This window comes from Symphalangus syndactylus, chromosome 8 (assembly GCF_028878055.3).
Source record: "Symphalangus syndactylus isolate Jambi chromosome 8, NHGRI_mSymSyn1-v2.1_pri, whole genome shotgun sequence".
Lineage (NCBI taxonomy): Eukaryota > Metazoa > Chordata > Mammalia > Primates > Hylobatidae > Symphalangus > Symphalangus syndactylus.
In genome coordinates, this window is record NC_072430.2 from 72,685,051 (window position 1) to 72,710,626 (window position 25,576).

Here is a 25,576-nt window from a genome sequence, read left to right on the forward strand (position 1 = left end):
GCTAATTTTGCACTTTTAGTAGAGATGGGGCTTCACCATGTTGGCCAGGCTGGTCTAAAACTCCTGACCTCAGGTGATCCACCCGCCTCGAACTCCAAAAGTTCTGGGATTATAGGCATGAGCCACCACGCCCAGCCAGAGAGGCCATCTTTGGAAAATACGGTCTGCCCCACCCAATTGCACAGCTTTACCTCAAGCTTGGCCATTTTCTTCAGCCCCCACAAAAGGCCTTCCTTTCTTCCTCCCTTACTCTCACCCTTCCTTCCTGTCATCCTTCCTTTCTTCCTTTCTGTTTTCCTTCTTTCCCTTTCTTTTTTTGAGAAGTGAATCCTGTATGTTTGGCAAGCTTCTGAATAAGTGTTCCTTTGAAAAAGAGGGTTCGATTCTTAGTAAGTGAAGGCAAAATCTAGACACTCGGAACTGGTGACCAGACAGTGGATTGGAGATGTGTGTGCTGGGTCTTTTCTTGGGCTAGAGTGCTTTGAAACAGTTCTATAACTGCAACCTCTTCTCTAGCAGATAAAGAATCCTCTGAACAAGGTTCTGAAGTCAGTGAAGCACAAACTACAGACAGTGATGATGTCATAGTGCCACCCATGTCTCAGAAATATCCTAAGGCAGTAAGTACACTGGAGTAATCATTGCATACGAGATAAGACTATAAATAATGGCAGTGGCCAGGCATGGGGGCTCACGCCTGTAATCCCAGCAACTTGGGAGGCCGAGGCAGGCAGATCACCTAAGGTCGGGAGTTCGAGACCAGCCTGACCAACACGGAGAAACCCCATCTCTACTAAAAATACAAAAAAAATTAGCCAGGCGTGGTGGAGCGTCCTTGTAATCCCAGCTACTCAGGAGGCTGAGGCGGGAGAATTGCTTGAACCTGGGAGGCAGAGGTTGCGGTGAGCCAAGATCGCACCGTTGCACTCCAGCCTGGGCAACAAGAGCAAAACTCTGTCTCAAAAAAAAAACAATAATGACACTGTGCTTAGTGGCCACACAAGTGAAGGGCAATCCAGTTTTAATGAAGCTAATGGAAAATGCAAGTTGTTTAGTTAAATTTATGTTTCGTGTGAATGAAGGTCGGCTGGTACAGTCAGATAAAAGGATCATTTTCTTGAGATAGTGTAAATGATGACTTGCTTCAATACTTCTCTCCTATCTGGATCCTTTGCCTCTTCTTATTCCCATATCCTCCATTGTGTCCTGTAATCATGCCCAGCCTGAATGGTACCCCTGCCTTTAAGTGCATCTAAGGAGAATGGGTTTGCTTTGGGAGATGGAGTCTGGAAGAGAGGGCAGGATTCTTCATGGGAGGGCTCATGGAGATCATTCCATTTCTGCTGTTTTTTACTCAACCTGTAATTATCTATTAAACAGTTCAGCCTCAAAGCTCTTTTAGAACTAATTTAAGAGACACACATCAAAAAAAGAAAAAAAAGAAAAAAAAAGCCAGGTGCGGTGGATCACACCTGTAATCCCAGCACTTTGGGAGGCCAAGACGGGTGGATCACGAGGTCAGGAGATCAAGACCATCCTGGCTAACACAGTGAAACCCTGTCTCTACTAAAAACACAAAAAAATTAGCCGGGCGTGGTGGTGGGCGCCTGTAGTCCCAGCTACTCAGGAGGCTGAGGCAGGAGAATGGCGTGAACCCAGGAAGCGGAGCTTGCACTCCAGCCTGGGTGACAGAGTAAGACTCCGTCTCAAAAAAAAAAAAAAAAGAAAAAAAAACCAGACACACATATATTAATAAATATCCACACATGTATTCAGTAATCATTGTGTTCTAACCTTGTGGGTTACACATGAGGTAGAAAACAATTACTCTTAAGCCACTGCTGCCTGGCACATTTGTAGGTCCTCAGTTAATATTTGTTGAGTGAGTGACTGAATAAAAGATTCAGAGCGAATTGATGATTATGAACTTCATTAGAAACATTAAATAAGAATGTAGGATGACCTAAAACCAAGGAGGTAGATTGTGTAATATAAAGTCTGTTGTAAGAAATCAACATGGTTGCTTTTGTAGAGGTTGGAAAACTCTTCCTTGAAAGCTGGAACTTGTGCTGAAGAATTGCAGGAAAATGAAGGATATTGGAGTGAGGAGAAACAACTCAAAGTCGGTAGACTTAAACACTGAATATAACACATAGTTCAATTTCAGCTGAGGTGTGGTGGTTCACACTTGTAATCCCAGCACTTTGGGAGACTGAGGCAGGCAGATTGCTTGAGGCCAGGAATTCAAGACCAGCCTGAGCAACATAGCAAGACAACTGTTTCTACATAAAATTTAAAAACTAGCTAGGCGTGGTGGCTCACATCTGTAGTCCTAAGTATTTGGGAGGCTGAGGTGAGAGGATTGCTTGAGCCTGAGAGTTTGAGGCTGCAGTGAGCCATGATCTTGCCACTGCACTCTAGCATAGGTGACATAAAGAGACCCTGTCTCAAAAACAACAGCAACGACAAAACCAGTTGTTTCTCTTTGTCTGAACTTCTATCTATCATATCTTTTTTTAGATATTATGTAGTTAATATACTGACAAGTGTTTGTAAGACAGATTGGAGCCACAAAATGTTGGAATTAGATAACAGATATTACCAAGGTAAAGAAGATTAAATGATGTGTACAGGATTATTGAGTTAGTGAAAGAGCTGAAACTCCAGTTGAGGTTTTTAAACTGCGCCACCTCTCAAGTAACCAAAAAAGCAGCCAGCTGATCAGCAAACTCATCTTGAACTGTAACAAGCCAGCCAGATTCCATTAAAAACATTACCTAAATTAAAGGCTCCTAAGTAAGACATCCTTTTAGAAAACTGCCTTGTGTGCCCCAAAGTGTTACTTGAGAAATTAAATATGAAAAAGGAACCTATCTAAGCAAAAAATTAGTATTATCAAGTTAAACTTACAACATGGGCACATATATATTAAATTATTGTTGTATTCCAAAATGTCTAGGCGTGAAAGGTAGAGGGGATTGAAAGCTCAGAGTCAGAACTTGAGTTCTGTCACTCCTCTGCCTGGGGTCAGCTGGGATAAATGGAAATGCAGTAGAGTGTAATGTTTAAGAGCATGAAGATTTGGTTGAGACAGTGATTTAGATCCCAGCTCTGCTATTTACTAGATATATAGCTTTGAGAGAGTTTTTTAACCTCTATTAGGCCTCGTCTCCTTATCTGTAAAATGGTGGTATTAAGTATACCCATCTGATAGTGATGTGGCAAGATTAAAATAAGGGTTTATTTTATTTATTTATTTTTTTTTTTTTTTTGAGACGGAGTCTCGCTCTGTCGCCCAGGCTGGAGTGCAGTGGCGTGATCTCGGCTCACTGCAATCTCTGCCTCCCGGGTTCACGCCGTTCTCCCTCCTCAGCCTCCCGAGTAGCTGGGACTACAGCCGCCCGCCACCACGCCCGGCTAATTTTTTGTATTTTTAGTAGAGACGGGGTTTCACCGTTTTAGCCAGGATGGTCTCGATCTCCTGACTTCATGATCCTCCCGCCTCGGCCTCCCAAAGTGCTGGGATTACAGGCGTGAGCCACCGCACCTGGCCCAAAATAAGGGTTTGATACAGTGCCTGAGACAAATGAAGCCCTCAATGATAGTGATGAGTGTGATGATAATAGTAGTCTCATTTCTCTGACCTATTGGAGTTCTCAATGTTAAGCCTTTTTTTTTTTTTTTTTTTTTTTTGAGATAGAGTCTTGCTCTGTCGCCCAGGCTGGAGTGCATGCAGTGGCGCAATCTCGGTTTACTGCAACCTCTACCTCCCAGGTTCAAGAGATTCTCCTGCCTCAGGCTCCCGAGTAGCTGGGACCACAGGTGTGTGTCACCACGACCAGCTAATTTGTGTATTTTTAGTAGAGATGGAGTTTCACTACGTTGGCCAGGCTGGTCTCAAACTCCTGACCTCAGGTGATCCACCCACCTTGGCCTCCCAAAGTGCTGGAATTTACAGGTATGAGCCACTGCGCCCGGCCTAGGTTAAGCTTTTTTTTTTTTTTTTAGAGTCTCGCTCTGTCACCCAGGCTGGAGTGCAGTGGCACTATCTTGGCTCACTGCAACCTCTGCCTCCCGGGTTCAAGCAACTCTCCTGCCTCAGCTTCCCAAGTAGCTGGGACTACAGACACACGCTGTCACGTACAGCTAATTTTTTTGTTTGTTTTGAGACCTAGTCTCGCTCTGTCGCCCAGGCTAGAGTGCAGTGGCGCAATATCGGCTCACTGCAACCTCCGCCTCCCGGGTTCAAGCGATTCTCCTGTCTCACCCTCCCGAGTAGCTGGGACTACAGGCGCATGCCACCATGCCTGGCTAATTTTTTGTATTTTTAGTAGAGACAGGGTTTCACCGTGTTAGCCAGGATGGTCTCAATCTCCTGACATCGTGATCTGCCCACCTCGGCCTCCCAAAGTGCCGGGATTACAGGCGTGAGCCACAGCGCCCGGCCTCCCTCTTCTTAACAGTTACTAGTGAGGAGGGAGCAATCATTTTCATTTGCTCTACGGCCTCAGATTACTGTTTCTTTAGCAATAGCGAATATTGAGAACCTCAAAATTTTTTTCTCTAATAGTGTTAATTTCAGGTGTCAGGGATTTCCTGACCCTTATGTATGCCATGTAGTAAGTTTTAGCAGCCCTGCCCCCCAGCCAAATTAGGTGGCACATCTGAGCTAATAAGCCAAAGGGTGTTATCTGGCACTAATCCTTGCAGAGTTTCTGCCAGCAAGTTCAAATGAGTTGATATATATTTCAATGGTTAATATTACTAATTGCATACTTTTTTTGCTGTTCAGTCCCAATAAAATTACATAATGGAATTAGCTCATGTAAAGAAAGGATTCTGAATCCAACAAAAAAATATTAGATTTAACCATATATTGTCATACTCATAGATAAAAAATGGTTGACAATTGTCAGTTCTGTATAGTTCAACCTAATATGAATGAATAAAACATCTGTGTATACTTGGATCAAATTTTAATCTTATTCATCCTCCCAGTTCACCATTGTTACCAGAATAAACTTGATGTAGTCTGCACGAATATGGACTTCTGATTATTGTCCCAGGATTATTAGCAAGTTTAAAAAATTTGCCGGGTGTGGTGGCTCATGCCTGTAATCCCAGCACTTTGGGAGGCCGAGGCGGGAGGATCACCTGAGGTCAGGAGTTCGAGACAAGCCTGGCCAACGTGGTGAAACCCTGTCTACAAAAATACAAAAATTAGCCGGGCATGATGGCGGGTGCCTGTAATCCCAGCAACATGGGAGGTTGAGGCAGGAGAATCGCTTGAGCCCAGGAGGTGGAGGTTGCCGTGAGCCAAGATCACACCACTGCACTCCAGCCTGGGTGACAGAGCAAGACTCTATCTGAAAAAAATTGTTTTTTGGCCAGGCGCGGTGGCTCACGCTTGTAATTCCAGCACTTTGGGAGGCCGAGGCGGGCGAATCACGAGGTCAGGAGATCGAGACCACGGTGAAACCCCGTCTCTACTAAAAAATACAAAAAATTAGCCGGGCGTGGTGGCGGGCGCCTGTAGTCCCAGCTACTCGGAGAGGCTGAGGCAGGAGAATGGCGTGAACCCGGGAGGCGGAGCTTGCAGTGAGCCGAGATCGCGCCACTGCACTCCAGTCTGGGCGACAGAGCAAGACTCCGTCTCAAAAAAAAAAAAAAAAAAAAATTTTTTTTTTTTTTTTTAACTAGCCAGGTGTGTTGGCTCACGCCTGTAATCCTAGCACTTTGGGAGGCCGAGGTGGGCGGATCGTGAGGTCAGGAGATCGAGTCCATCCTGGCCAACATGGTGAAACCCCCATCTCTACTAAAAATACAAAAATTAGCTGGGCGTGGTGGCACGTGGTTGTAATCCTGGCTACTCGAAAGGTGGAGAAAGGAGAATCATTTGAACCAGGGAGACGGAGGTTGCAGTGAGCCAAGATGGCGCCCCTGCACTCCAGCCTGGCGACAGAGCGAAACTTGGTCTCAAAAAGAAAAAAAAGAAAAATAATTTTAGATGTACAGGAAGGTGCTATGTAATGTTTATTTAGTTTTACTCTTTTTTTTTTCTTTTTTGGTAATGTTATGAAACATGTATTTTTCAATCAATAATGTTTTGGGGTTCTATCCATGTCGATATATTTAGCTTTCTATAGTTCTTTTGTCTTAACTGCTGATCGATATTGCATTAAAGTAATACATGACCTTTCGTTTGACAGAACTCTAATGGGTAATGATTGAGATTTCATACTGTGTGCCAAGTGCTTGATATTCATGACTCTCTCGGGCTTCACAGCAGCCTTATGAGTTATTCTGTCCTTCAAGTAATTATGAAGTGCCTGTTTTAATAACTGCCGGGCTCTGTGGGCACAAAATGGTGGATAAGACAGACTTGGTCTCTTCTCTCTTGAATCTTACATACTACTGAGGGAAAATATGTACATCAGTGAGCAAATAAGTAAAGCAGATAGCTCTGAGATTCTAAGTACTATGAAGGAAATAAATAGGGCGATATAATAGCAATGGGAGGGGTTGAACTAGGATAGGTGTTAAGGAAAGATTTCTCTGAGGAGGGGACGTTTGAACTGAAATCTGAAGAATGAGAAGGGAAGAGCTGCCCATGTACTGGGTAGACTGTACTCATCTCAGGCAAAGGAATTGGTAAGTGTAAAGGCCCTGAGATAGGAAAGAGTTTGATTTACCTGAGGAGTGGGAAATCAAAAGAAAATAAAAGTTTCTCTTGCTCACATGTATATTATTATCCCCCCACCCCCTTTCAAAGGAGGACAGCGAAGTCTAGGGAGAAGGGCTTGCTCAAGGTAATATTTAATACAGTTTTACTGAATGTATACTGTGTGCCAAGCATTGTGCCAGGCATTGTGCCAGGCACTAGATACTCGGTATAGACTTTAATGGGGCCGGGCGCAATGGCTCACGCCTGTAGTCCCAACACTTTGGGAGGCCGAGGCAGGCGGATCACTTGAGGCCAGGAGTTTGAGACCAGCCTGGGCAACATGGTGAAACCCCGTCTCTACTGAAAATACAAAAATTAGTCTGGCATGGTGGCACATGCCTGTAGTCCCAGCTACTCAGGAGGCTGGGGCAGGAGAATCACTTGAACCTGGGAGGCGGAGGTTGCAGTGAGCCGAGATCGCACCATTGCACTCCAGCCTGGATGACAGTGCTAGACTCCATCGCTAAATAAATAAATACAGATTCCCAGGAGCCACTCTAGACAGTCTGATATAACACAGAGGATTTTATACATTTTTTATAGCAATCACTATGAGAAATACATTTCTGCACTATCCAATACTTTTATAAAAGAACAAAGTTTCAAGAAACCGGGCTTACTATTAACATTTGCCATGCATTCTCCTATTTCACTATATACTGTCTTATCCTGTCTATCCTATCCTGTTGTTTCTTTTTTAAAAAGCTAGTGAAACCCACTAATATGACCCATCAAAGTGTCAAAAAAACCAGATTTTTGAAAACACTGTATAGTCAATAGTTTTCTTGATGTGTGGGAGAATTGGATGTTGTGGGAGGGTTATTAAGAGAAAAACGTCAAATATCGTTTTTTTGTTTGTTTGTTTTTTGAGACCCAGTCTCACTCTGTTGCCCAGGCTGGAGTGCAGTGGCACTGCAACCTCCGCCTCCTAGGTTCAAGCGATTCTCACGTCAGCCTCCCAAGTAGCTGGGACTACAGGCATGAGCCTCCCTGCCTGGCTAATTTTTGTATTTTTAGTAGAGATGGGGTTTCACCATGTTGGCCAGGCTGGTTTTGAACTCCTTACCTCAGGTGATCTGCCCACCTCGGCCTCCCAAAGTGCTGGCATTACAGGTGTGAGCCACTGCGCCCCGCCAAATATCTTCATTTTTAAGAAGCACCCCAGATGATTCTGATGCAGAATCACTGAGAGATCTTGCCTGCTGAATTTCTTAGGGGCAGGCACAGGAGCTCCACTTGCTTTCTAAGAGAAGAAAAGACGGGGTAAGAGCCGGTCTTTGGAGAAGTAAGGGCATTGGCCTGGCCAGCTAGCGAAAAGAAGCATACAGGAGGGCACTCACAGATGGAGGCGAGAGAGCTATGGCTGGTAGGGAACCATCCTGGATTGACTCATTACTGGTGTCACGATACTGACTTGCCTGCCACACTGTGGAAGGAGGAGACTTCTGTTGGCCTTGGTGTACTTCTGGAAACCTCCTCCTGGTATCCCTGATGCCAACATGGACACAGGCACAATCAAAAGAAAGGACAGGGTGATGGCAGCGACTCTGAAGTCGGATTGAAAATATTGGAGTTCCTGGCCGGGCGCGGTGGCTCAAGCCTGTAATCCCAGCACTTTGGGAGGCCGAGGCGGGTGGATCACGAGGTCAGGAGATCGAGACCATCCTGGCTAACAAGGTGAAACCCCGTCTCTACTAAAAATACAAAAATTAGCTGGGCGTGGTGGTGGGTGCCTGTAGTCCCAGCTACTCGGGAGGCTGAGGCAGGAGAATGGCGTGAACCCCGGAGGCGGAGCTTGCAGTGAGCCGAGATCGCGCCGCTGCACTCCAGCCTGGGCGACGGAGGGAGACACTGTCTCAAAAAAAAAAAAAAAAAAAGATTGGAGTTCCTGTGGGAGGGCAGGGCGGTCTGGTGGCCTCCTCAGTGGCATGCACTTGGGTGGGCACGGGAAGCCCTGGGCAGCTGTTTGCTATAGTGGCTGAAGCAGCTACTGAATCTCCAGTATCAGTCAGGAGGTCTTTTAGGTCCTAACCTCAGGAAAATACTAGCTTATTTTTCATTAAGAAAGTTGTGGCCAGTTGCAGTGGCTCATGCCTCTAATCTCAGCCACTTTGGGAGGCTGAGGTGGACAGATTACTTGAGTCAAGGAGTTCTAGACCATCTTGGGCAACATAGCAAGACCATATCTCTATTAAAAAAATATAAATAATTGTCCCCATGTGGTGGTGTACCTGTAGTCCTAGCTACTTGAGTGGCTAAGGTGGGAAGACTGCTTGAGCTCAGGATGTCAAAGCTGCAGTGAGCCATGATCACACAACTGCCCTCCAGCCTGGGCAACAAAGCAAGACTCTGTCTCTGGCCGGGCGCAGTGGCTTCCACTTGTAATCCCAGCACTTTGGGAGGCCGAGGCAGGCGGATCATGAGGTCAGGAGATCGAGACCACGGTGAAACCCTGTCTCTACTAAAAATACAAAAAATTAGCCGGGCGTGGTGGCGGGTGCCTGTAGTCCCAGCTACTCGGAGAGGCTGAGGCAGGAGAACGGCGTGAACCCGGGAGGCGGAGCTTGCAGTGAGCCGAGATTGCGCCACTGCACTCCAGCCTGGGCGACAGAGCGAGACTCCGCCTCAAAAAAAAAAAAAAAAAAAAAAAAAAAGACTCTGTCTCAAAAAAAAAAAGTTGAAAAATAGCTGTTTAGAAATTTGTTTATTTGTATATAATCATCAGGTACAAGCACAATTTTGTTTTTGTTTTGTTTTGTTTTTTGAGACAGAGTCTCACTCTGTCACCCAGGCTGGAGTGCAGTGGCGCGATCTCGGCTCACTGCAAGCTCCGCCTCCCGGATTCACGCCATTCTCCTGCCTCAGCCTCTCCGAGTAGCTGGGACTACAGGCGCCCGCCACCACGCCCGGCTAATTTTTTGTATTTTTAGTAGAGACGGGGTTTCACCGTGGTCTCGATCTCCTGACCTCGTGATCCGCCCGCCTCGGCCTCCCAAAGTGCTGGGATTACAAGCGTGAGCCACCGCGCCCGGCCTACAAGCACAATTTTGCTGCATTGATATATTCCACTGTGGTGAAGCCTGGAGCAACGCACATTGTTCCCACCAAGCAACCTCCCATCATCCACCCTCCCCACCCCTCCGAATCAGACATTTTTTTTATTCTTTCTATATGTGGAGATGACTGAGAAAGGCTGGCCTGGAGAAATGATCTACTGGACTGTGAGAGAGAAGAGCTGGGTTCTCTTTATAAATTTCCTATCGATTAACTATGGCAATTAAGTCAAGTTGTCTTTTGATGCCAGTTTTACCTATAAAAGGATTCTCAGGGAATAATATAGTAGATTATGCCTGTGGTTGATTTCTAGAGAGTACCATAATGTGTTAATTGGATGGCGTATAAGCACTTGGAGCCTCACTAACCTTTAGGAACTAAATAAACATTTTCCTTATCAGGATTCAGAGAAGATGTGCATTGAAATTGTCTCCCTGGCCTTCTACCCAGAGGCAGAAGTGATGTCTGATGAGAACATAAAACAGGTGTACGTGGAGTACAAATTCTACGACCTACCCTTGTCGGAGACAGAGACTCCAGTATCCCTAAGGAAGCCTAGGGCAGGAGAAGAAATCCACTTTCACTTTAGCAAAGGTGAGGCATCCTGTGTGGTTATTGGGGTGAGGAAGTCTGATGAACATTGAGACTGAGGGTCAGAATTACTCTGGATTTTTGTGGGGTGAATCCAGCCATTTCACTTTATTATTTTATTGTTCAAAGTATTGTGTGCATATGGTTTAAAAACATCAAATGGGGGCCGGGCGCGGTGGCTCAAGCCTGTAATCCCCGCACTTTGGGAGGCCGAGGCGGGCGGATCACGAGGTCAGGAGATCGAGACCATCCTGGCTAACACGGTGAAACCCTGTCTCTACTAAAAATACAAAAAAAAAAATTAGCCGGGCGTGTTGGCGGGCGCCTGTAGTCCCAGCTCCTCGGGAGGCTGAGGCAGGAGAATGGCCTGAACCCGGGAGGCGGAGCTTGCAGTGAGCCGAGATCGCGCCACTGCACTCCAGCCTGGGTGACACAGCAAGACTCCGTCTCAAAAAAAAAAAAAAAAAAAAAAAACATCAAATGGGGCTAAACATTTTACACTAAGCAGTCTTGTTCCACCTCTTCACAAATCACTTCCCCTGTTCCCACCCTTCCTCAATCCACCACTTTCCACATTTCAGCTATATTTATTTTTGCTTTTTGAGGTGGAGTCTCACTCTGTTGCCCAGGCTAGAACGCAGTGGTGTGATCTTGGCTCACTGCCACCTCTGACTCCCAGATTCAAGCGATTCATGTGCCTCAGCCTCCCAAGTAGCTGGGATTGCAGGTGTGCGCCACCATGCCTGGCTAGTTTTTTGTATTTTTAGTAGAGGCAGGGTTTCACCATTTTGGCCAGGCTGGTCTCAAACTCCTGCCCTCAAGTGATCTGCCTGCCTTGGCCTCCCAAAGTGCTGGGATTATAGGCGTGAGCCACCAAGCCCATCCTATCTCAGCCATTTCTTCTGTTATTTACCTCCATCATATTTCTGAGTATTGATTTGATTTTTGTTCTTCTTCCTCTTCTCCTGTTTTTTTTTTTTTGGGGGGGATGGAGTCTGAACATGTTGCTCAGGCTGGTTTCAAACTCCTGGACTCAAATGATTCTCCTGCCTTAGACTTCCTATCTTGGACCTTAAAAGTTAGCTTTTTTGTACTACACTCATGTCCCTTTCCTTCCCATTATAATTGTATCATAATTTTTATTTAAATCCATTTAAATTGGTTCTGTTATTATGGATATGTAAATATTAATTCTTGTAGAACCAAGTAGTATGCAATGATTATATTTCTTTTCACGTATTTTTTGCAGCAATTTTTCATTTGCCTTATTTTCATTATACATATTGTAATTATTTTCATGTCCCTCAACAGCCTTTCCAAATTTTAAAATAATCAAACCTGTTGAATTATCTACTCATCCATTTTGTTCCTGAAGACCTCTCTCTATCCTCTTGTTCTGCTCTAGCCCACTGTTCCATTATTACTGCTGCTCATGGAGAATATGATCAAGTTCTCTCCTATACCAGATTTCTTATCTCCTGGTTATCCTCTAATTTATTTTCTTACTTTAATGGATCATATTTTCAGTAGTTTTTAAAGAAAGGGCATATCATAAGTGAAAATTTGAGAAAGTCATGCATGAAATCTTTTTTTCCTACCCTCATATTTGATTCAAGTGTGGAAATCTTTTTCATTCAGAATTTCAAAGGAGCCTGGGTGCGGTGGCTCATGCCTGTAATCCCAGCACTTTGGGAAGCCAAGGCAGGCAGATCACCTGAGGTCAGAAGTTGGAGACCAGCCTGGCCAACATGGCGAAACTCTGTCTCCACTAAAAATACAAAAATTAGCCGGGCATGAGGGGTGCCATGGGTGCTCGGGAGGTTGAGGCAGGAGAATAGCTTGAACTTGGGAGATGGAGACTGCGGTGAACCAAGATCACGCCATTGCACTCTAGCCTGACACAGTAAGAATCTGTCACACACACACACACATGATTTTCAAAGCAGTTGGTCCATGTTATTCTAGATCCAGGCAAGGAGTCTAATCTTTTCATGAAAACTACCATGAATACCACTTAGGAAAGTCTTGGGGCTCACACTGCAACAGTATATGATTCTTTGCTTTTTTCTCTTCCCCTTAATACAGTCATAGACCTGGACCCACAGGAGCAGCAAGGCCGAAGGCAGTTTCTGTTCGACATGCTGAATGGACAAGATGCTGATCAAGGACAGTAAGCATCTGCTTTCCACTTTGAAACAAAGGAGATATTGAGACAGAAATTCAAAAGTTTGAGTTTGGTTTTGTGCTGATGCTGAATATTTTAATAACTTTTTTGAGTTAATTTACTCTTAATGAATTTCCTATGTACTTGAGCCTAATTTATGTTTGTGACTACCTAATCCATTACCCAATCTTATAGGTTATTTATTTATTTATTATTTATTTATTTATTTTTGAGACAGGGTCTCACTCTGTCATCGGGGCTAGAGTGCAGTGGCACGATCTTGGCTCACTGCAAACTCCGCCTCCCCAGGCTCAAGGGATTCTTGTGCCTCCGCCTCCCAAGTAGCTATGGTTATAGGCATGTGCCACCATGCCCAGCTAATTTTTTGTATTTGTCGTAGAGATAGGGTTTTGCCATGTTGCCCATGTCTGGTCTCGAACTCCTGAGCTCAAGCGATCTGCCCTCCTCAGCCTCCCAGAGTGCTGGGATTACAGGCGTGAGCCACCGTGCCCAGCCCATAATCTTATAGGTTTAGTTCATTTCTCACCCATGCCAGCCTGATGGGCCCTTTTTTTGTAGCAGCAGTTTACTTGAATATTGACAATGCCCAAATGGAATGAACAAAAAGTGTTGACGTTCTTTTTTTTTTTTTGAGACAGAGTCTCACTCTGTTGTCCAGGCTGGAGTGCAGTGGTACAATCTTGGCTCACTGCAATCTCCACCTCCTGGGTTCAAGCGATTCTCCTACCTCAGCCTCCCAAGTAGCTGGGATTACAGGTGCACGCCACCACACCCAGCTAATTTTTGTATTTTTAGTAGAGACGGGTTCGCCATGTTGGCCAGGCTGATCCCAACCTCAGGTGATCCTTCTGCCTCAGCCTCCCAAAGTGTTGGGATTACAGGTGTGAGTGACCACACCTGGCCAACAGGAATTTTTTGATGTTGACATAACTAAGTAAATTTTAGATCTCCTTTAAAGTTTTAGGGAAGCTGGTTGTCCTTATTATTCCAATAATCTGAAGAAGGCCTCCTTTTAGAGTTTCCAGATAAAATGTGGGACATACTTATCCTAAAAACAATCATTTGGTCGGGTGCGGTGGCTCACATCTGTAATCCCAGCACTTTGGGAGGCCGAGGCGTGCAGATCACTTGAGGCCAGGAGTTTGAGACCAGCCTGGCCAACATGGTGAAACCCCGTCTCTACTAAAAAAAACAAAAAAAATCAGCTGGGCCTGGTGGCACATGCCGGTAATTCTAGCTACTCAGGAGGCTGAGACATGAGAATCATTTGAATCTGGGAGGTGGAGGTTGCAGTGGGCTAAGATTGTGCCACTGCACTCCAACCTGGGTGACAAAGCAAGACTCTGCCTCTAAGAAAAAAATAAAGTTATTTGTTGTTTAGCTGAAATTCAAATTTAAGTAGGCATATGGTTTTTGTTTTTGAAATCTGTTGTCCATACCGCCTGTGCATGTGTGTGCATAAGAAATAATATGGGGCTGGTGTTTTATCTTATTTTTAAATTTTTTGTTTGTTTTAGAGACAGGATCTCACCATGTTGCCCAGGCTGGTCTTTCAGCTCCTGGGCTGAAGCAGTCCTTCTGCCCTGCCTCCCAAAGTGCTGGGATTACAGGCATGAGCCACTGTGCCCGACCTGGTGTTTTAATTACTTTTTGAAAGGCCCAATACTTTTGTTTCATCTGCCTTTACTTTGTCTTTGGTTAGTCATAGAAAGAATTGAAAAAGGAGCCACATGAAATAAACAGTGACTCTGACTTCAGCATCACTGTGGGCTTAAACAGATGTAAGCTTACAGAGAACTTTTGGAAATGGAAAGCGATTTGGTTCTTTCCTTTCTGTGCTAATGTTACATTTAGCTTTCACTTTTTTTTCCCAGCATTTCCAGAACTCTCTCTTCCTTTATTCCCTTACAGTGATAATCATTTTCTACTCAATGTTAGATTTGATTGGTATTACCTTTGGCTTTCTTTTTGCCAGTATGGTCTAGCAGACAGAACAGGCTTTGTAATCAGACCAACCTTGTTTTTATTCCAGACTCTTTGACTTACTAGCTCTTTGATCTTTTTGATATTACTTAATTTGAAGGCTCTTGTGAGAATAAAATTGAGATAATATAGTTTACATAAAGCACTTGGTATTGTACCTGGACATCATAATGCTAGTTATCATCCCTTTCCTATGAAAATTGGGATGAGGGAGTCAGCATTATCACTTTGCATTGTTGAAGTTCTAAATAATGACATAGAAACATAGTTACAAATGAATATTGCCTAATGGGCTGAGAATGGATCTCTTTAAAGTAATTCCTTTGTTTCAGTTTAATCATATTTAGCTGTGCTTTTAAGAACCTGAATTTTTAGTCCTATTCCTGGCACTCTGTATTAGCTACCAATATTTGCTTTTAAAAATTAATAAAAATATGAAAAATCAAGAATAGGCAAATCTAGAGAGATAGACAGTAGATTAGTGGTTCCCAGGAGCTAGGGAAGGAGAATGGGGAGTGACTGCTTAATCAGTACGGGGTTTCTTTTTCTTTTTTCTTTTAGAGACGGGGTCATGCTCTGTCACCCAGGTTGAAGTGCAGTGGCATGATCACAGTTCACTGCATCCTCAACCTCCTGGGCTCAAGTGATCTCACCTCAGCCTTCCAAGTAACTGGGACTATAGGTGTGTGCCACCATGCCCGGCTAATTTTTATTTTTATTTTTTTTGTAGAGACGGGGTGTTCCTATGTTACCCAGGCTGGTCTTCAACTCATGGGCACATCCCATGATGTTCCCTCTTCTAAAAGGACTGTTAACTGCTTAAATTATACCAATTCCTGACTTTTTTGCTTATTGTCATTTTGTAAAATGGAGGCAAGGGAAAAGTGATGCAGAGAAGACGTTGTATTGTTTGTGATTACCTTTATCCTTATTTTATTTTTGAAGCATTAAGAGTATCAACAGTGCTGAATTGAATGCAATTTCTTTTTAGTTTAAAGTTTACGGTGGTAAGTGATCCTCTGGATGAAGAAAAGAAAGAATGTGAAGAAGTAGGATATGCATATCTTCAACTGTGGCAGATCCTGGAGTCAGGAAGAGATATTCTAGAGCAAGAGCTAGACAGTGAGTCATTTTTTTTCAGTTCTAATTATTTCTTTTTTTTTTTTTTTTTTTTTGAGATGGAGTCTCGCTGTCGCCCAGGCTGGAGTGCAGTGGCACAATCTCGGCTCACTGCAAGCTCCACCTCCCGGGTTCATGCCATTCTCCTGCCTCAGCCTCTCCGAGTAGCTGGGACTACAGGCGCCCGCCACCACGCCCGCCTAATTTTTTCTATTTTTTAGTAGAGACGGGGTTTCACCGTGGTCTCGAACTCCTGACCTCGTGATCCACCCGCCTCGGCCTCCCAAAGTGCTGGGATTACAAGCGTGAGCCACCACGCCCGGCCTTAGTTCTAATTATTTCTAAGGAAATCATCCTAATAGTGAATATATTTTATCTTTAATACATAATTATCACTATGAAGTTGATGAGACACAAAGTGGATTGAAATCTTGTCCCTACAACTGTTATTTATTTCTGGATCCAGCATTAGTTGTGTATTTTAACCCCCATATACCTGATTACAACTAGAATTGATTTTGAATCTACAATGTTTGAAAAAGGGATTTTTAAAAAGACAAGTTATTTTCATTTCAAATTTATACATCAGAATTTTGGACTTGTCTTGAGCTTGTTTGTATAGGCAGCTGATACCCATTCTTTATAATGCATCCAGTCTTTTTTTTTTGAGATGGAGCCTCACTCTGTTGCCCAGGCTGGAGTGCAGTGCCGTGATCTCAGCTCACTGCAACCTCTGCCTCCCAGGTTCAAGCTGTTCTCCTGCCTCAGCTTCCTGTGTAGATGGGATTACAGGGAGGTGCCACCATGCCTGGCTAATTTTTGTATTTTTAGTACAGACCGTGTTTCACCATGTTGGCCAGACTGGTCTTGAACTCCTGACCTCAAATGATCTGCTTGCCTTGGCCTCCCAAAGTGCTGGGATTGCAGGCGTGAGCCACTGTACCTGGCCCATCTTGTCTCTTAAAAAGACATCAACTGTCTCCTCTTTCCTCACATTCACTGGTCATTAAGTCTTATCCATTCTACTTGTGAATTGACTATGCTCTCCTTATTATAATTTTTTCTTTTTCTTTTTTTTTTTTTTGAGACAGAGTCTTGCTCTGTTGCCCAGGCTGGAGTGCAGTGGTGTAATCTTGGCTCACTGCAACCTCCACCTCCCAAGTTAAAGCAATTCTCCTGCCTCACCTCCTGAGTAGCTGGGACTACAGGTACCTGCCACCACGCCAGCTAATCTGTATTTTTAGTAGAGACGGGGTTTCACCATGTTGCCTAGGCTGGTCTCGAACTCTTGGACTCAAGCAATCCACCCTCCTTTGCTTCCCAAAGTGTTGGCATTACAGGCATAAACCACTGCACCTGGCCCCCTTACTATAATTTCTTTTTTTTTTTTGAGATGAAATTACTATTTCTTTTTTTTGTTGTTGCCCAGGCTGGAGTGCAATGGACCGATCTCAGCTCACCACAACCTCTGCCTCCCAGGTTCAAGCGATTTTCCTGCCTTAGCCTCCTAGTAGCTGGGATAACAGGCATGTGCCACCACGCCCAGCTAATTTTGTATTTTTAGTAGAGATGGGGTTTCTTCATATTGGTCAGGCTGGTCTCGAACTCTCAACCTCAGGTGATTCGCCCCCCTCAGCCTCCCAAAGTGCTGGGATTACAGGCGTGAGCCACCGCGCCAGGCCATATGATTTCTAAACTGGTCTTCCTGCCACTGGTTTCTTCCACCCTGTTTCCATCTACTATAGTAAATGTTTCTATATAATAAATTTGATCACTGCCTTCTTCTTAAATCCTTTTACAGTTTGCTATAGATCAGCATGTTTTAAGAACATTTGTATTTGAGTACCTTTCGTTGGGACTGCGCTGTCCAGTCTTCACTGTTCCCATTACCTTACATAGCTGGGATGTCACCTATCTTATCTGCTAGGACCTTTAGACACTTAAGATTATCCACTAGACCAGTGTTTTTCTTTTTTTTTTTTTTTTTTTTTTTTTTTTTTTTTTTTTTTTTTTTTTTTTTTTTTTTTTTTTTTTTTTTTTTGAGACGGAGTCTCGCTCTTTCACCCAGGCTGGAGTGCAGTGGCGCGATCTCGGCTCACTGCAGGCTCCGCCCCCTGGGGTTCACGCCATTCTCCTGCCTCAGCCTCCCTTGTAGCTGGGACTACAGGCGCCTGCCACCTCGCCCGGCTAATTTTTTGTATTTTTAGTAGAGACGGGGTTTCACCGTGTTAGCCAGGATGGTCTCGATCTCCTGACCTTGTGATCCGCCCGCCTCGGCCTCCCAAAGTGCTGGGATTACAGGCGTGAGCCACTGCGCCCGGCCCTAGACCAGTGTTTTTCAAACTTCCAGACACACACCCCATTAGTGGATGTGAAATTGAATTAGTAAATCACAAAGAAATTTGAGAAATGCAAACCACAACTGTGGGAAAGAAAACAGGAATTAAAGGCCAGGTGCGGTGGCTCATGCCTGTAATCCCAGCACTTTGGGAGGCCGAGATGGGCGGATCACCTGAGGTCAGGAGTTCGAGACCAGCCTGGCCAATATGGTGAAACCCCATCTCTACTAAAAATACAAAAAAAATCAGCCAGGCATGGCAGCGGACACCTGTAATCCCAGCTACTCGGAAGGCCGAGGCAGCAGAATCGCTTGAACCCAGGAGGCGGAGGTTGCAGTGAACTGAGATCAAGTCACCACACTCCAGCCTGGGTGCCAGAACGAGACTGTCTCCAAAAAAAAGAAAAAAAGAGAACAAAACAGGAATTAAGAGTACATAGCACATACTGTTTTGTGAAACTTGTTTTATGTAATGTTTAATGAATCATGATATAAAATTATTCTTACTGATCATTATAAACATTTTTTGAGGAATACTCCTCCTCAGACCCTAAGGGTTACAAAGTTCAAATGTTAGATAAGATTCTTCATTATATTCCTCTGGTATCTTTCCAACTGTGATCCTGAGCACATTATTTAATCTTTTTCCTCATGTATAAAATGGGAATAACAGCAGTCTCTATCTCATAGAGTTGTGAAGATTAAGGAAGCACTTAAATAAGGGATTAAGAAAGGGGCTTAGGGTAGTGCCTGGCATAAGGCAAGTGACATATCTTTGTGGGCTATTTTCCAACTCACTCCTATCCCCATTCCTAAACATGCTATGTTCTTCCTGACCTCCATGCCATTTGTATGTGCATAGGGAAAATCCACTTAAGACGTTTCTGGTGATTTCTCCAGAAATCCTTTCCAATTTGTCCATTCTGGTGCAGATGCCTCTTTATGTGTCCCCAAAGCAACTTGTGCTTTCATTTATTATATAGAACCTATACACTATACCATTTTCCTTTCTCCTTCACAAGACTGAGTCCTCTTATGAAATGGGCTAGTAATTTCATTCATTTAGCGTCCCCAGTACCTAACCCGACAAATACCGAGAATCAAAGTGTTTAACTGAGTGATGCTATTTTTTTTCCCTTTCCCAACAGTTGTTAGCCCTGAAGATCTGGCTACCCCAATAGGAAGGCTGAAGGTTTCCCTTCAAGCAGCTGCTGTCCTCCATGCTATTTACAAGGAGATGACCGAAGATTTGTTTTCATGAAGGAACAAGTGCTATTCCAATCTAAAAGTCTCTGAGGGAACCACAGTAAAAAGTCTCTTATAAAGTTAGCTTACTATAACATGAATTTGGTTTACTGTGATGTCTAGTGTCTCTCAATCTAATGAAGAAAGTTTAGAATGATGAAAGTTTCATTTGTAACACTAGCTAGATAAAGGCATTTTTCTCCAATGCCTTAGCACTTTACCAGGCAGGAAGTAGGCTTGCTTTCAGGAACTGAAAATGAACGGTCACAGGTGAATTTACAAAAACAAACAACAACAAAAAAACCCCAGTTTATTCATCTTTTAGTTCTTCCAAAATTGAAAATATCAAGTCCTACTGCTAAGGAGAAAAAACAAACATACATAAAATCCGGGACCCCTCCCCCCTTCTCTTAAAGTCACAGAGCACGGAAGGAACTGCAGTGGGACAGGTGGGTGCAGAGAACCAGAAGGGGAGGACGGCAAGATAAACTCCCCAAATACTTGAAAAGCTGTTCAACAGAAACTGTGATAAATACAGGACAATGCAAGACAAAGTTAAAATAAGGAGCAGCAGTGCTGAGAGGCTGTGTTGTAGATATGGCCTCCCTTCCTCTTCTCTTTTCTTGTCAGGGTATTCTAGGCCCAAGGCATGACTTGTCCCTTCCAGATCTAAATGTTGACTCCTTTGAACCTTCCTCTAGATTTCACTAGAAGCGGTACATGAGGCACAACCTGATATATCTTCCTTAGATATATGAGAAAAAAAAAGAAGACAGTGGCAATTTTGCCTTCTATCATTGTACCATGTGTGCATTGTATGGAGAAAATAATCGAACCAGGGAGTATCACTGCTTCTTATGTCTTCCAAGGCAGCAGATATACCTCAGAATCTGCATGAGGCAGGAAAGCAGGAAAACTCAGATGAAGGCACCAGCCCAATCTGCCTCACTAGCTCAAGTTGTATGGTTTATCACAACCATCAGCAAATTTCCAAGAACCTTGAGTATTGCAAAGATAAAACTTAAGAGATGTGAGGAAGGTCATGGCAGGAGGGTAGGTTGGAGGATTGAATGTGCTGGTCAAGAACCATGATACGGGTAATTAAGGGTCACCTTGTACCACTGTCTTGGAAATACAGCTTTGAGACACCAAATAATAAGATGTCAGAAGCCATCGATGTCCTGGCAGAAGGTGACAGGAAGAGAGAAGAATGAAACAATATTTATTAACAGCGGGAGCCTCCTCCTGTCTTCAAGAACACCTCCTCCCTTGCCATCTGAATGGGGCCATTGGCACGTGTCCTGGTGGGCCTGGAATTCCCCGAGTAGATTTGGTCCACACAAATGGCCCCCTAAACCCATAAACACAAATGGCAAAACTTCAAATGAAAACAAAAGGAAAAATACAGTTTCTATGTCATGTAAAATTTTCAGGGGTTGGCTGGAGGAAGAATGGAGCTCAGGGCCAAAGTTCACAAGTTACTTCCTCTTTTTCTTGGGGGGTGCAGAGCTGTGTCTGGAACCACGGTTAGAGCCACGGCCTGAACTGTGCACAGATGCCTTCCTCTTCCGGCTCATACTTCGACTTTGTTCTTCTTCTTCCTCGTAACGACTTTCTCGGTCCGCTAAATAGAAGAGGCATTATTAGTTAGCGATAGGTAAGCTTTAGGTACCTAATATTACTGGATGGCATGAGATAGTACAGAGAATACACTTTGGAATCAGACCCAAGTTTTAATATTGGGCAAGTACTTTCTGAACCTTGGTTTATTTACAAAAGGGAGAATTATTTAAGGGTTAAATAAGGTAACCTATGAAAAGTACCTATTCCCAATGCTTGGAACATAGCAGTTAATATTTATTTCCTTTTAAGCTTTAAACGTTTGGGGTTTGGCTTCAGAGTAACTAGATTAGCATTATAAAGACATGCCTAACCTGGAAGAAGCCTAGAAAATTAAAGTATTATAGGATTTAGGTTTGGAAACTGAGTAGGCTAATTCTTGAGTATTACATGAATATGTGGCTGTCATGACTATAGGAAAGATGGGGGCTTGCGCAGATGAAAACAGCATCCAGTTTGGCAGAGCACTGCCCACTGGAGAGTATGGACACATTCCACACCTCATTTTCTCCTTCAGTCAATGAAGTTGTATCTGTGGCTCCAAATCACTTTTATAGTGTTCTTTTGTTACTTTCATTACGCCATCAATACTAACACCTCAAAATATTGAAATGTGTTAGAAATTTGTGCGTAGACAAATGAATAAATAAAAACAACACATTTTTAAAAACCTTTTCGGGCTTCTTCCTCCAGTTCATCCCAATCCTTTCCACTCTCTTCTTCACTACCCAACGACTCCTTAGAATAGTCTGGAAGAAAATTAATTAAGCATTAGTCATCATGCAGGAACAGAATGGAACGACAGAGTTCTTGGTCTAAAAAAAGTAGTTTTCAGAAAAGACATTAGATTAGGAAGCCAGGACGAACTTTGCTCTGTAAGACTAACCTGACTCTTCTGCTTCTGATGAATAATCTTCATCACTGTCCTCCTCTTCCTCTTCATAGTCATCTTCTGAAGGATTAAATGTCTCATCTTCAATTTCAGACTCTGAATCCCCTTCTTCAGCATCACTCCCCTGGTGAGTTAGAGCATAATACTGATTTTTTTTGACATTTACCTTATTAACTTAATGAATTAATTCAGCCCACATAGTATACCAGTATTTACATGAAGAAAACAGCAAAAAAATCTGAGGGATCAAGAGATAAAATGACTTGTTTAAAATTAGTGGTGAGGTACAATTATTATTTTACTATTATTATGTATTACTACATTTCTGAAAAATTCATGTTAGCCTTCCTCCCCCAGGGGAATTAACAGAAAGACTTTCTGTATTTACGTATCACACAAACGTTAATTGGACCATTTTTTAAAAAATAATTTTTGCAAAATGCCCTGAAGGATTTTTTTCCCTAAATGCTAAGAAATTCATTGAGGAAAATTTTTTGTAGTTTCCAAGAAATCTTGTCAGGAGTTAGTTACCACTGCCCAATCAATTTATCGTTTACCTGTAAAACTAATTTGAAGAAACAATAATATCAAGTGGTGTTTAGAGCTTCTCCCAGATGGCCTAGTCACTTATGTACTACTCATATGCCATTCTAACTGACCAAATGACAGAGGGCAACACTGTGTACCAGAAAAAAAACCCCACACTCACGCACCTCACCCTCAGGCTCCAGGAAAGACCAGCCACCTTGTTCGAAGAAGCCCTCAGGGTCATCAACAATGGTCTTCATGATTTTAGTCCAGTTGAGGGACTGTACTCCTTCTGTGTACTTCAGGTCGCAGGAACTAAGAGAAATGACATGACAAAGTCAAATCAATCTTCTGTATTTTCCAGATATTCTTTTTTTTTTTTGAGACAGAGTCTTGCTCTGTTGCCCAGGCTGGAATGTAGTAGCACAATCTTAGCTCACTGCAACCTCTGCCTCCTAGGTTCAAGTGATTCTCCTGCCTCAGCCTCCCGAGTACCTGGGACTACAGGGGCATGCCACCATGCCTGGCTAATTTTTGTATTTTTAGTAGAGACGGGGTTTTGCCATGTTGGTCAGGCTGGTCTAGAACTCCTGGCTTCAGGTGAATAACCTGCCTCAGCCTCCCAAAGTGCTGGGATTACAGGTGTGAGCCACTGCGCCCTGCCTGGGAGCAGATATTCTTTGCACTATGGCACCAGAGCATGTCCCAATGGCTGCTATTTCATCTCTTAGAGCACTAGCCCTCACAACAGACCAGCATTCCAACTGAAACAAGCTTTCTCCTTCACCTGAGTCTGAGCTCATCCTCTCTCATTTTCTTCCTTAAACACCAATTTCCCTATTCTTCACTTAGTCTTCTCTCCTATTCACCGATGCTCTTCCCTCTCTGTCACTGATTCCATTCTTATTTCCAAGTAGTCTTAACTCATAACCACTTCTGCGATTCTGTTTTTCACTACTATAGTTAAGAAATGGGGACAATTTTCGGCCAGGTGTGGTGGCTCACGCCTGTAATCCCAGCACTCTGGGAGGCCAAGGCAGGCGGATCACGAGGTCAGGAGATTGAGAACATCCTGGCTAACACGGTGAAACGCTGTCTCTACTAAAAATACAAAAAATTAGCTGGGCATGGTGGCACATGCCTGTAGTCCCAGCTACTTGGGAGGCTGAAAGAGGAGAATCGCTTGAACCTGGGAGGTGGAGGTTGCAGTGAGCTGAGATCGCGCCACTGCACTCCAGCCTTGGCAACAGAGTGAGACTCTGTCTCAAAACAAACAAACAAACAAAAAAAACAGGGACAATTTTCAATGGCCCTAGCCTGCCTTCTTCAACCTTCCACTGCTTTCCTATGTGTTGTTTATTTGATGCAAAATCTGTATGAAGGTAGGAATAAATTTTTTTTTCCCAGTACCTAAAGTGCCCTGTATTTAGACAATGCTCAAATGACTTTCTCTTACTCACTTCTGTTGAGGAGGGCTGAATCAGTTAAGAGTGGGTAAGAAGAAAAAAATCAAAGAAATGACAACAGTTAAGGATAACAGCAAACCATAAAATCTGCCTGAGAACCACTGGCATAAATCCACTTTAGACAATATACACGGAAACTTCTGCTTCCAGCCATGATGGAGTAACAATGACTAGATTTACTTTCCCACCTTAGACAACTACAAAACAAAATATGAAACAACAGTTTTCACACATTGGATAAAAAGCAGCACAAGACCATAATCCCTGAAAGAAGGAAACAAACAAGGGTTAATTGAACATCTGCCCTAGTTTTCTGTCTAGAGGCAATTCCTAGTCTGCTATGCAGGGAGGGAGAATCTAGGCAGAACCTGATGGTCTCCAGGAACTGAGACAAACTAGGATTTGGGAAGGCTGAGACAGCTAGAATTTTTGGAGAAGAGTACAGGAAGAAAGAGTTTCCCAGAGAGAAAGCTTCAGAGATCTGCAGAGGGGTCCCCTCAAGTCTTTGGTGGAGGGATAATCTACACATTCATGAGAAAACTGGAACTGCATAAAGCAGCACTGGAAAGCAGTAGGCCAGACAACTCCCAATCTCACAAAGAACTAGAAATAAATCGTGTTCCAGTGGATTTATTTCCATCACCTTTTCACCAGCTTCAGCAGAGAGATCTCACAATCCACAGGGTATCAGGCAGACTCTGAAGAGTATTGCCTCGTAGTAAGGCCAATTACTCAGAAGTTTTTGAGTGAAACTTTTAAAGGCTGTTCTAAATCCACACTAATAGACATTTGAGAACAAGCCTTGGAAGATCAAACAGAATCCAAATAACTTGACTGCATCCTAGAATAACCTCGTCTCTAGTAAAAAAATTAGCTGGGTGTGGTAGCACATGCCTGTAGTCCCAGCTACTTGGGATGCTGATGCAGGAAGGTTGCCTGAATCCAAGAGTTTGAGGCTGCAGTGAGCTGTGACTGCACCACTACACTTGAGCCTGGGCAACACAGTGAGACCCTGTCTCAAACCACCACCACCACCACCACTACCACTACAAAACATGTAGAAAATATAAAGATAATGGGTGAAGAGCAGAAAAGGATGCTTCAAAAGCTATTGTAAATATGCTGTACATTGACTGGGTGTAGTGGCTTGTGCCTGTAATCCCGGTACGTTGGGAGACCGAGGTGGGAAGATCGCTTGAGCCCAGGAGTTTGAGACCAGCCTAGGCAACACTGAAAACAAAAAAGACCTTAGATTTTGATTTTCTTTGTGTTAAGTATGCATAAACTATTGTTGGGAATTCAAGAAAAAGTGAACAGCTCCGTTATCTAATAGATCTCAAGTTTTCAAGTCCTGGTCTGTAACAACCAAAAGGCAGTCTCAGTTTAAGTATACCAGTAGATTTTATGCACAACATACCACATTCAAATTCTATAATACAGGGTTCATGGGATAAATGGGAGACTGATGGCAGATTTACTTACTTCAACCATTCCTTGATGGGGTCAAGAGAGGCTACAGGAATGGCGTTGATCATGGTCACTTTCTTGCTGTAGTCCTTGTAGACGATTACCATATCAAAGTTCTTCAGGTGAAACTGGACCCGCTCAAAGTGGATCAGCTCTACCTCATCCAATGTCACCACAAAAGGTGGCTGTCAGGGAGAAACTGAATCATGAGCATATAAGTATTTCCCCCAAAGCAATATTTCAAGTAACTTTCATGATCTAAATCACTACATAAAAGATAACTAAGCTGTTTTTTGGGTTTTTTTTTGGAAAGACTGAGGCAGTACAACATACTAAGAAGCCACAGAAAAAGGATCTGCAAGAT

The 25,576-nt window shown here is 43.5% G+C and overlaps 2 protein-coding genes across 6 annotated transcripts in view; one reads left to right on the plus strand and one right to left on the minus strand.

The window, feature by feature from the left end:
• The window catches only part of RPGRIP1 (RPGR interacting protein 1), an 86,048-nt gene extending 66,708 nt beyond the window's left edge, over positions 1 to 19,340 (plus strand). For 3 of the 5 annotated variants that reach the window (XM_055289593.1, XM_055289595.2, XM_055289597.2), the window contains 5 exons: positions 520 to 620; positions 10,180 to 10,372; positions 12,455 to 12,539; positions 15,529 to 15,659; positions 19,143 to 19,340. In XM_055289593.1, coding sequence (XP_055145568.1) covers positions 520 to 620; positions 10,180 to 10,372; positions 12,455 to 12,539; positions 15,529 to 15,659; positions 19,143 to 19,255 — 623 coding nt within the window. In that variant the 3' untranslated portion in view covers positions 19,256 to 19,340. Of the gene's footprint in view, positions 1 to 516; positions 621 to 10,179; positions 10,373 to 12,454; positions 12,540 to 15,528; positions 15,660 to 19,142 lie in introns of all 5 variants that reach the window. The other 2 variants (XM_055289598.2, XM_055289596.2) reach the window with 1 other exon arrangement.
• Positions 19,341 to 19,514: 174 nt separating this feature from the next.
• The window catches only part of SUPT16H (SPT16 homolog, facilitates chromatin remodeling subunit), a 33,648-nt gene continuing 27,586 nt past the window's right edge, over positions 19,515 to 25,576 (minus strand). The window contains exons 22-26 of the mRNA XM_055289599.2: positions 25,228 to 25,397; positions 22,465 to 22,594; positions 21,746 to 21,875; positions 21,531 to 21,608; positions 19,515 to 20,863 (exon numbers count right to left, since the gene is read on the minus strand). Coding sequence (XP_055145574.1) covers positions 20,718 to 20,863; positions 21,531 to 21,608; positions 21,746 to 21,875; positions 22,465 to 22,594; positions 25,228 to 25,397 — 654 coding nt within the window. The 3' untranslated portion in view covers positions 19,515 to 20,717. The remainder of the gene's footprint in view (positions 20,864 to 21,530; positions 21,609 to 21,745; positions 21,876 to 22,464; positions 22,595 to 25,227; positions 25,398 to 25,576) is intronic.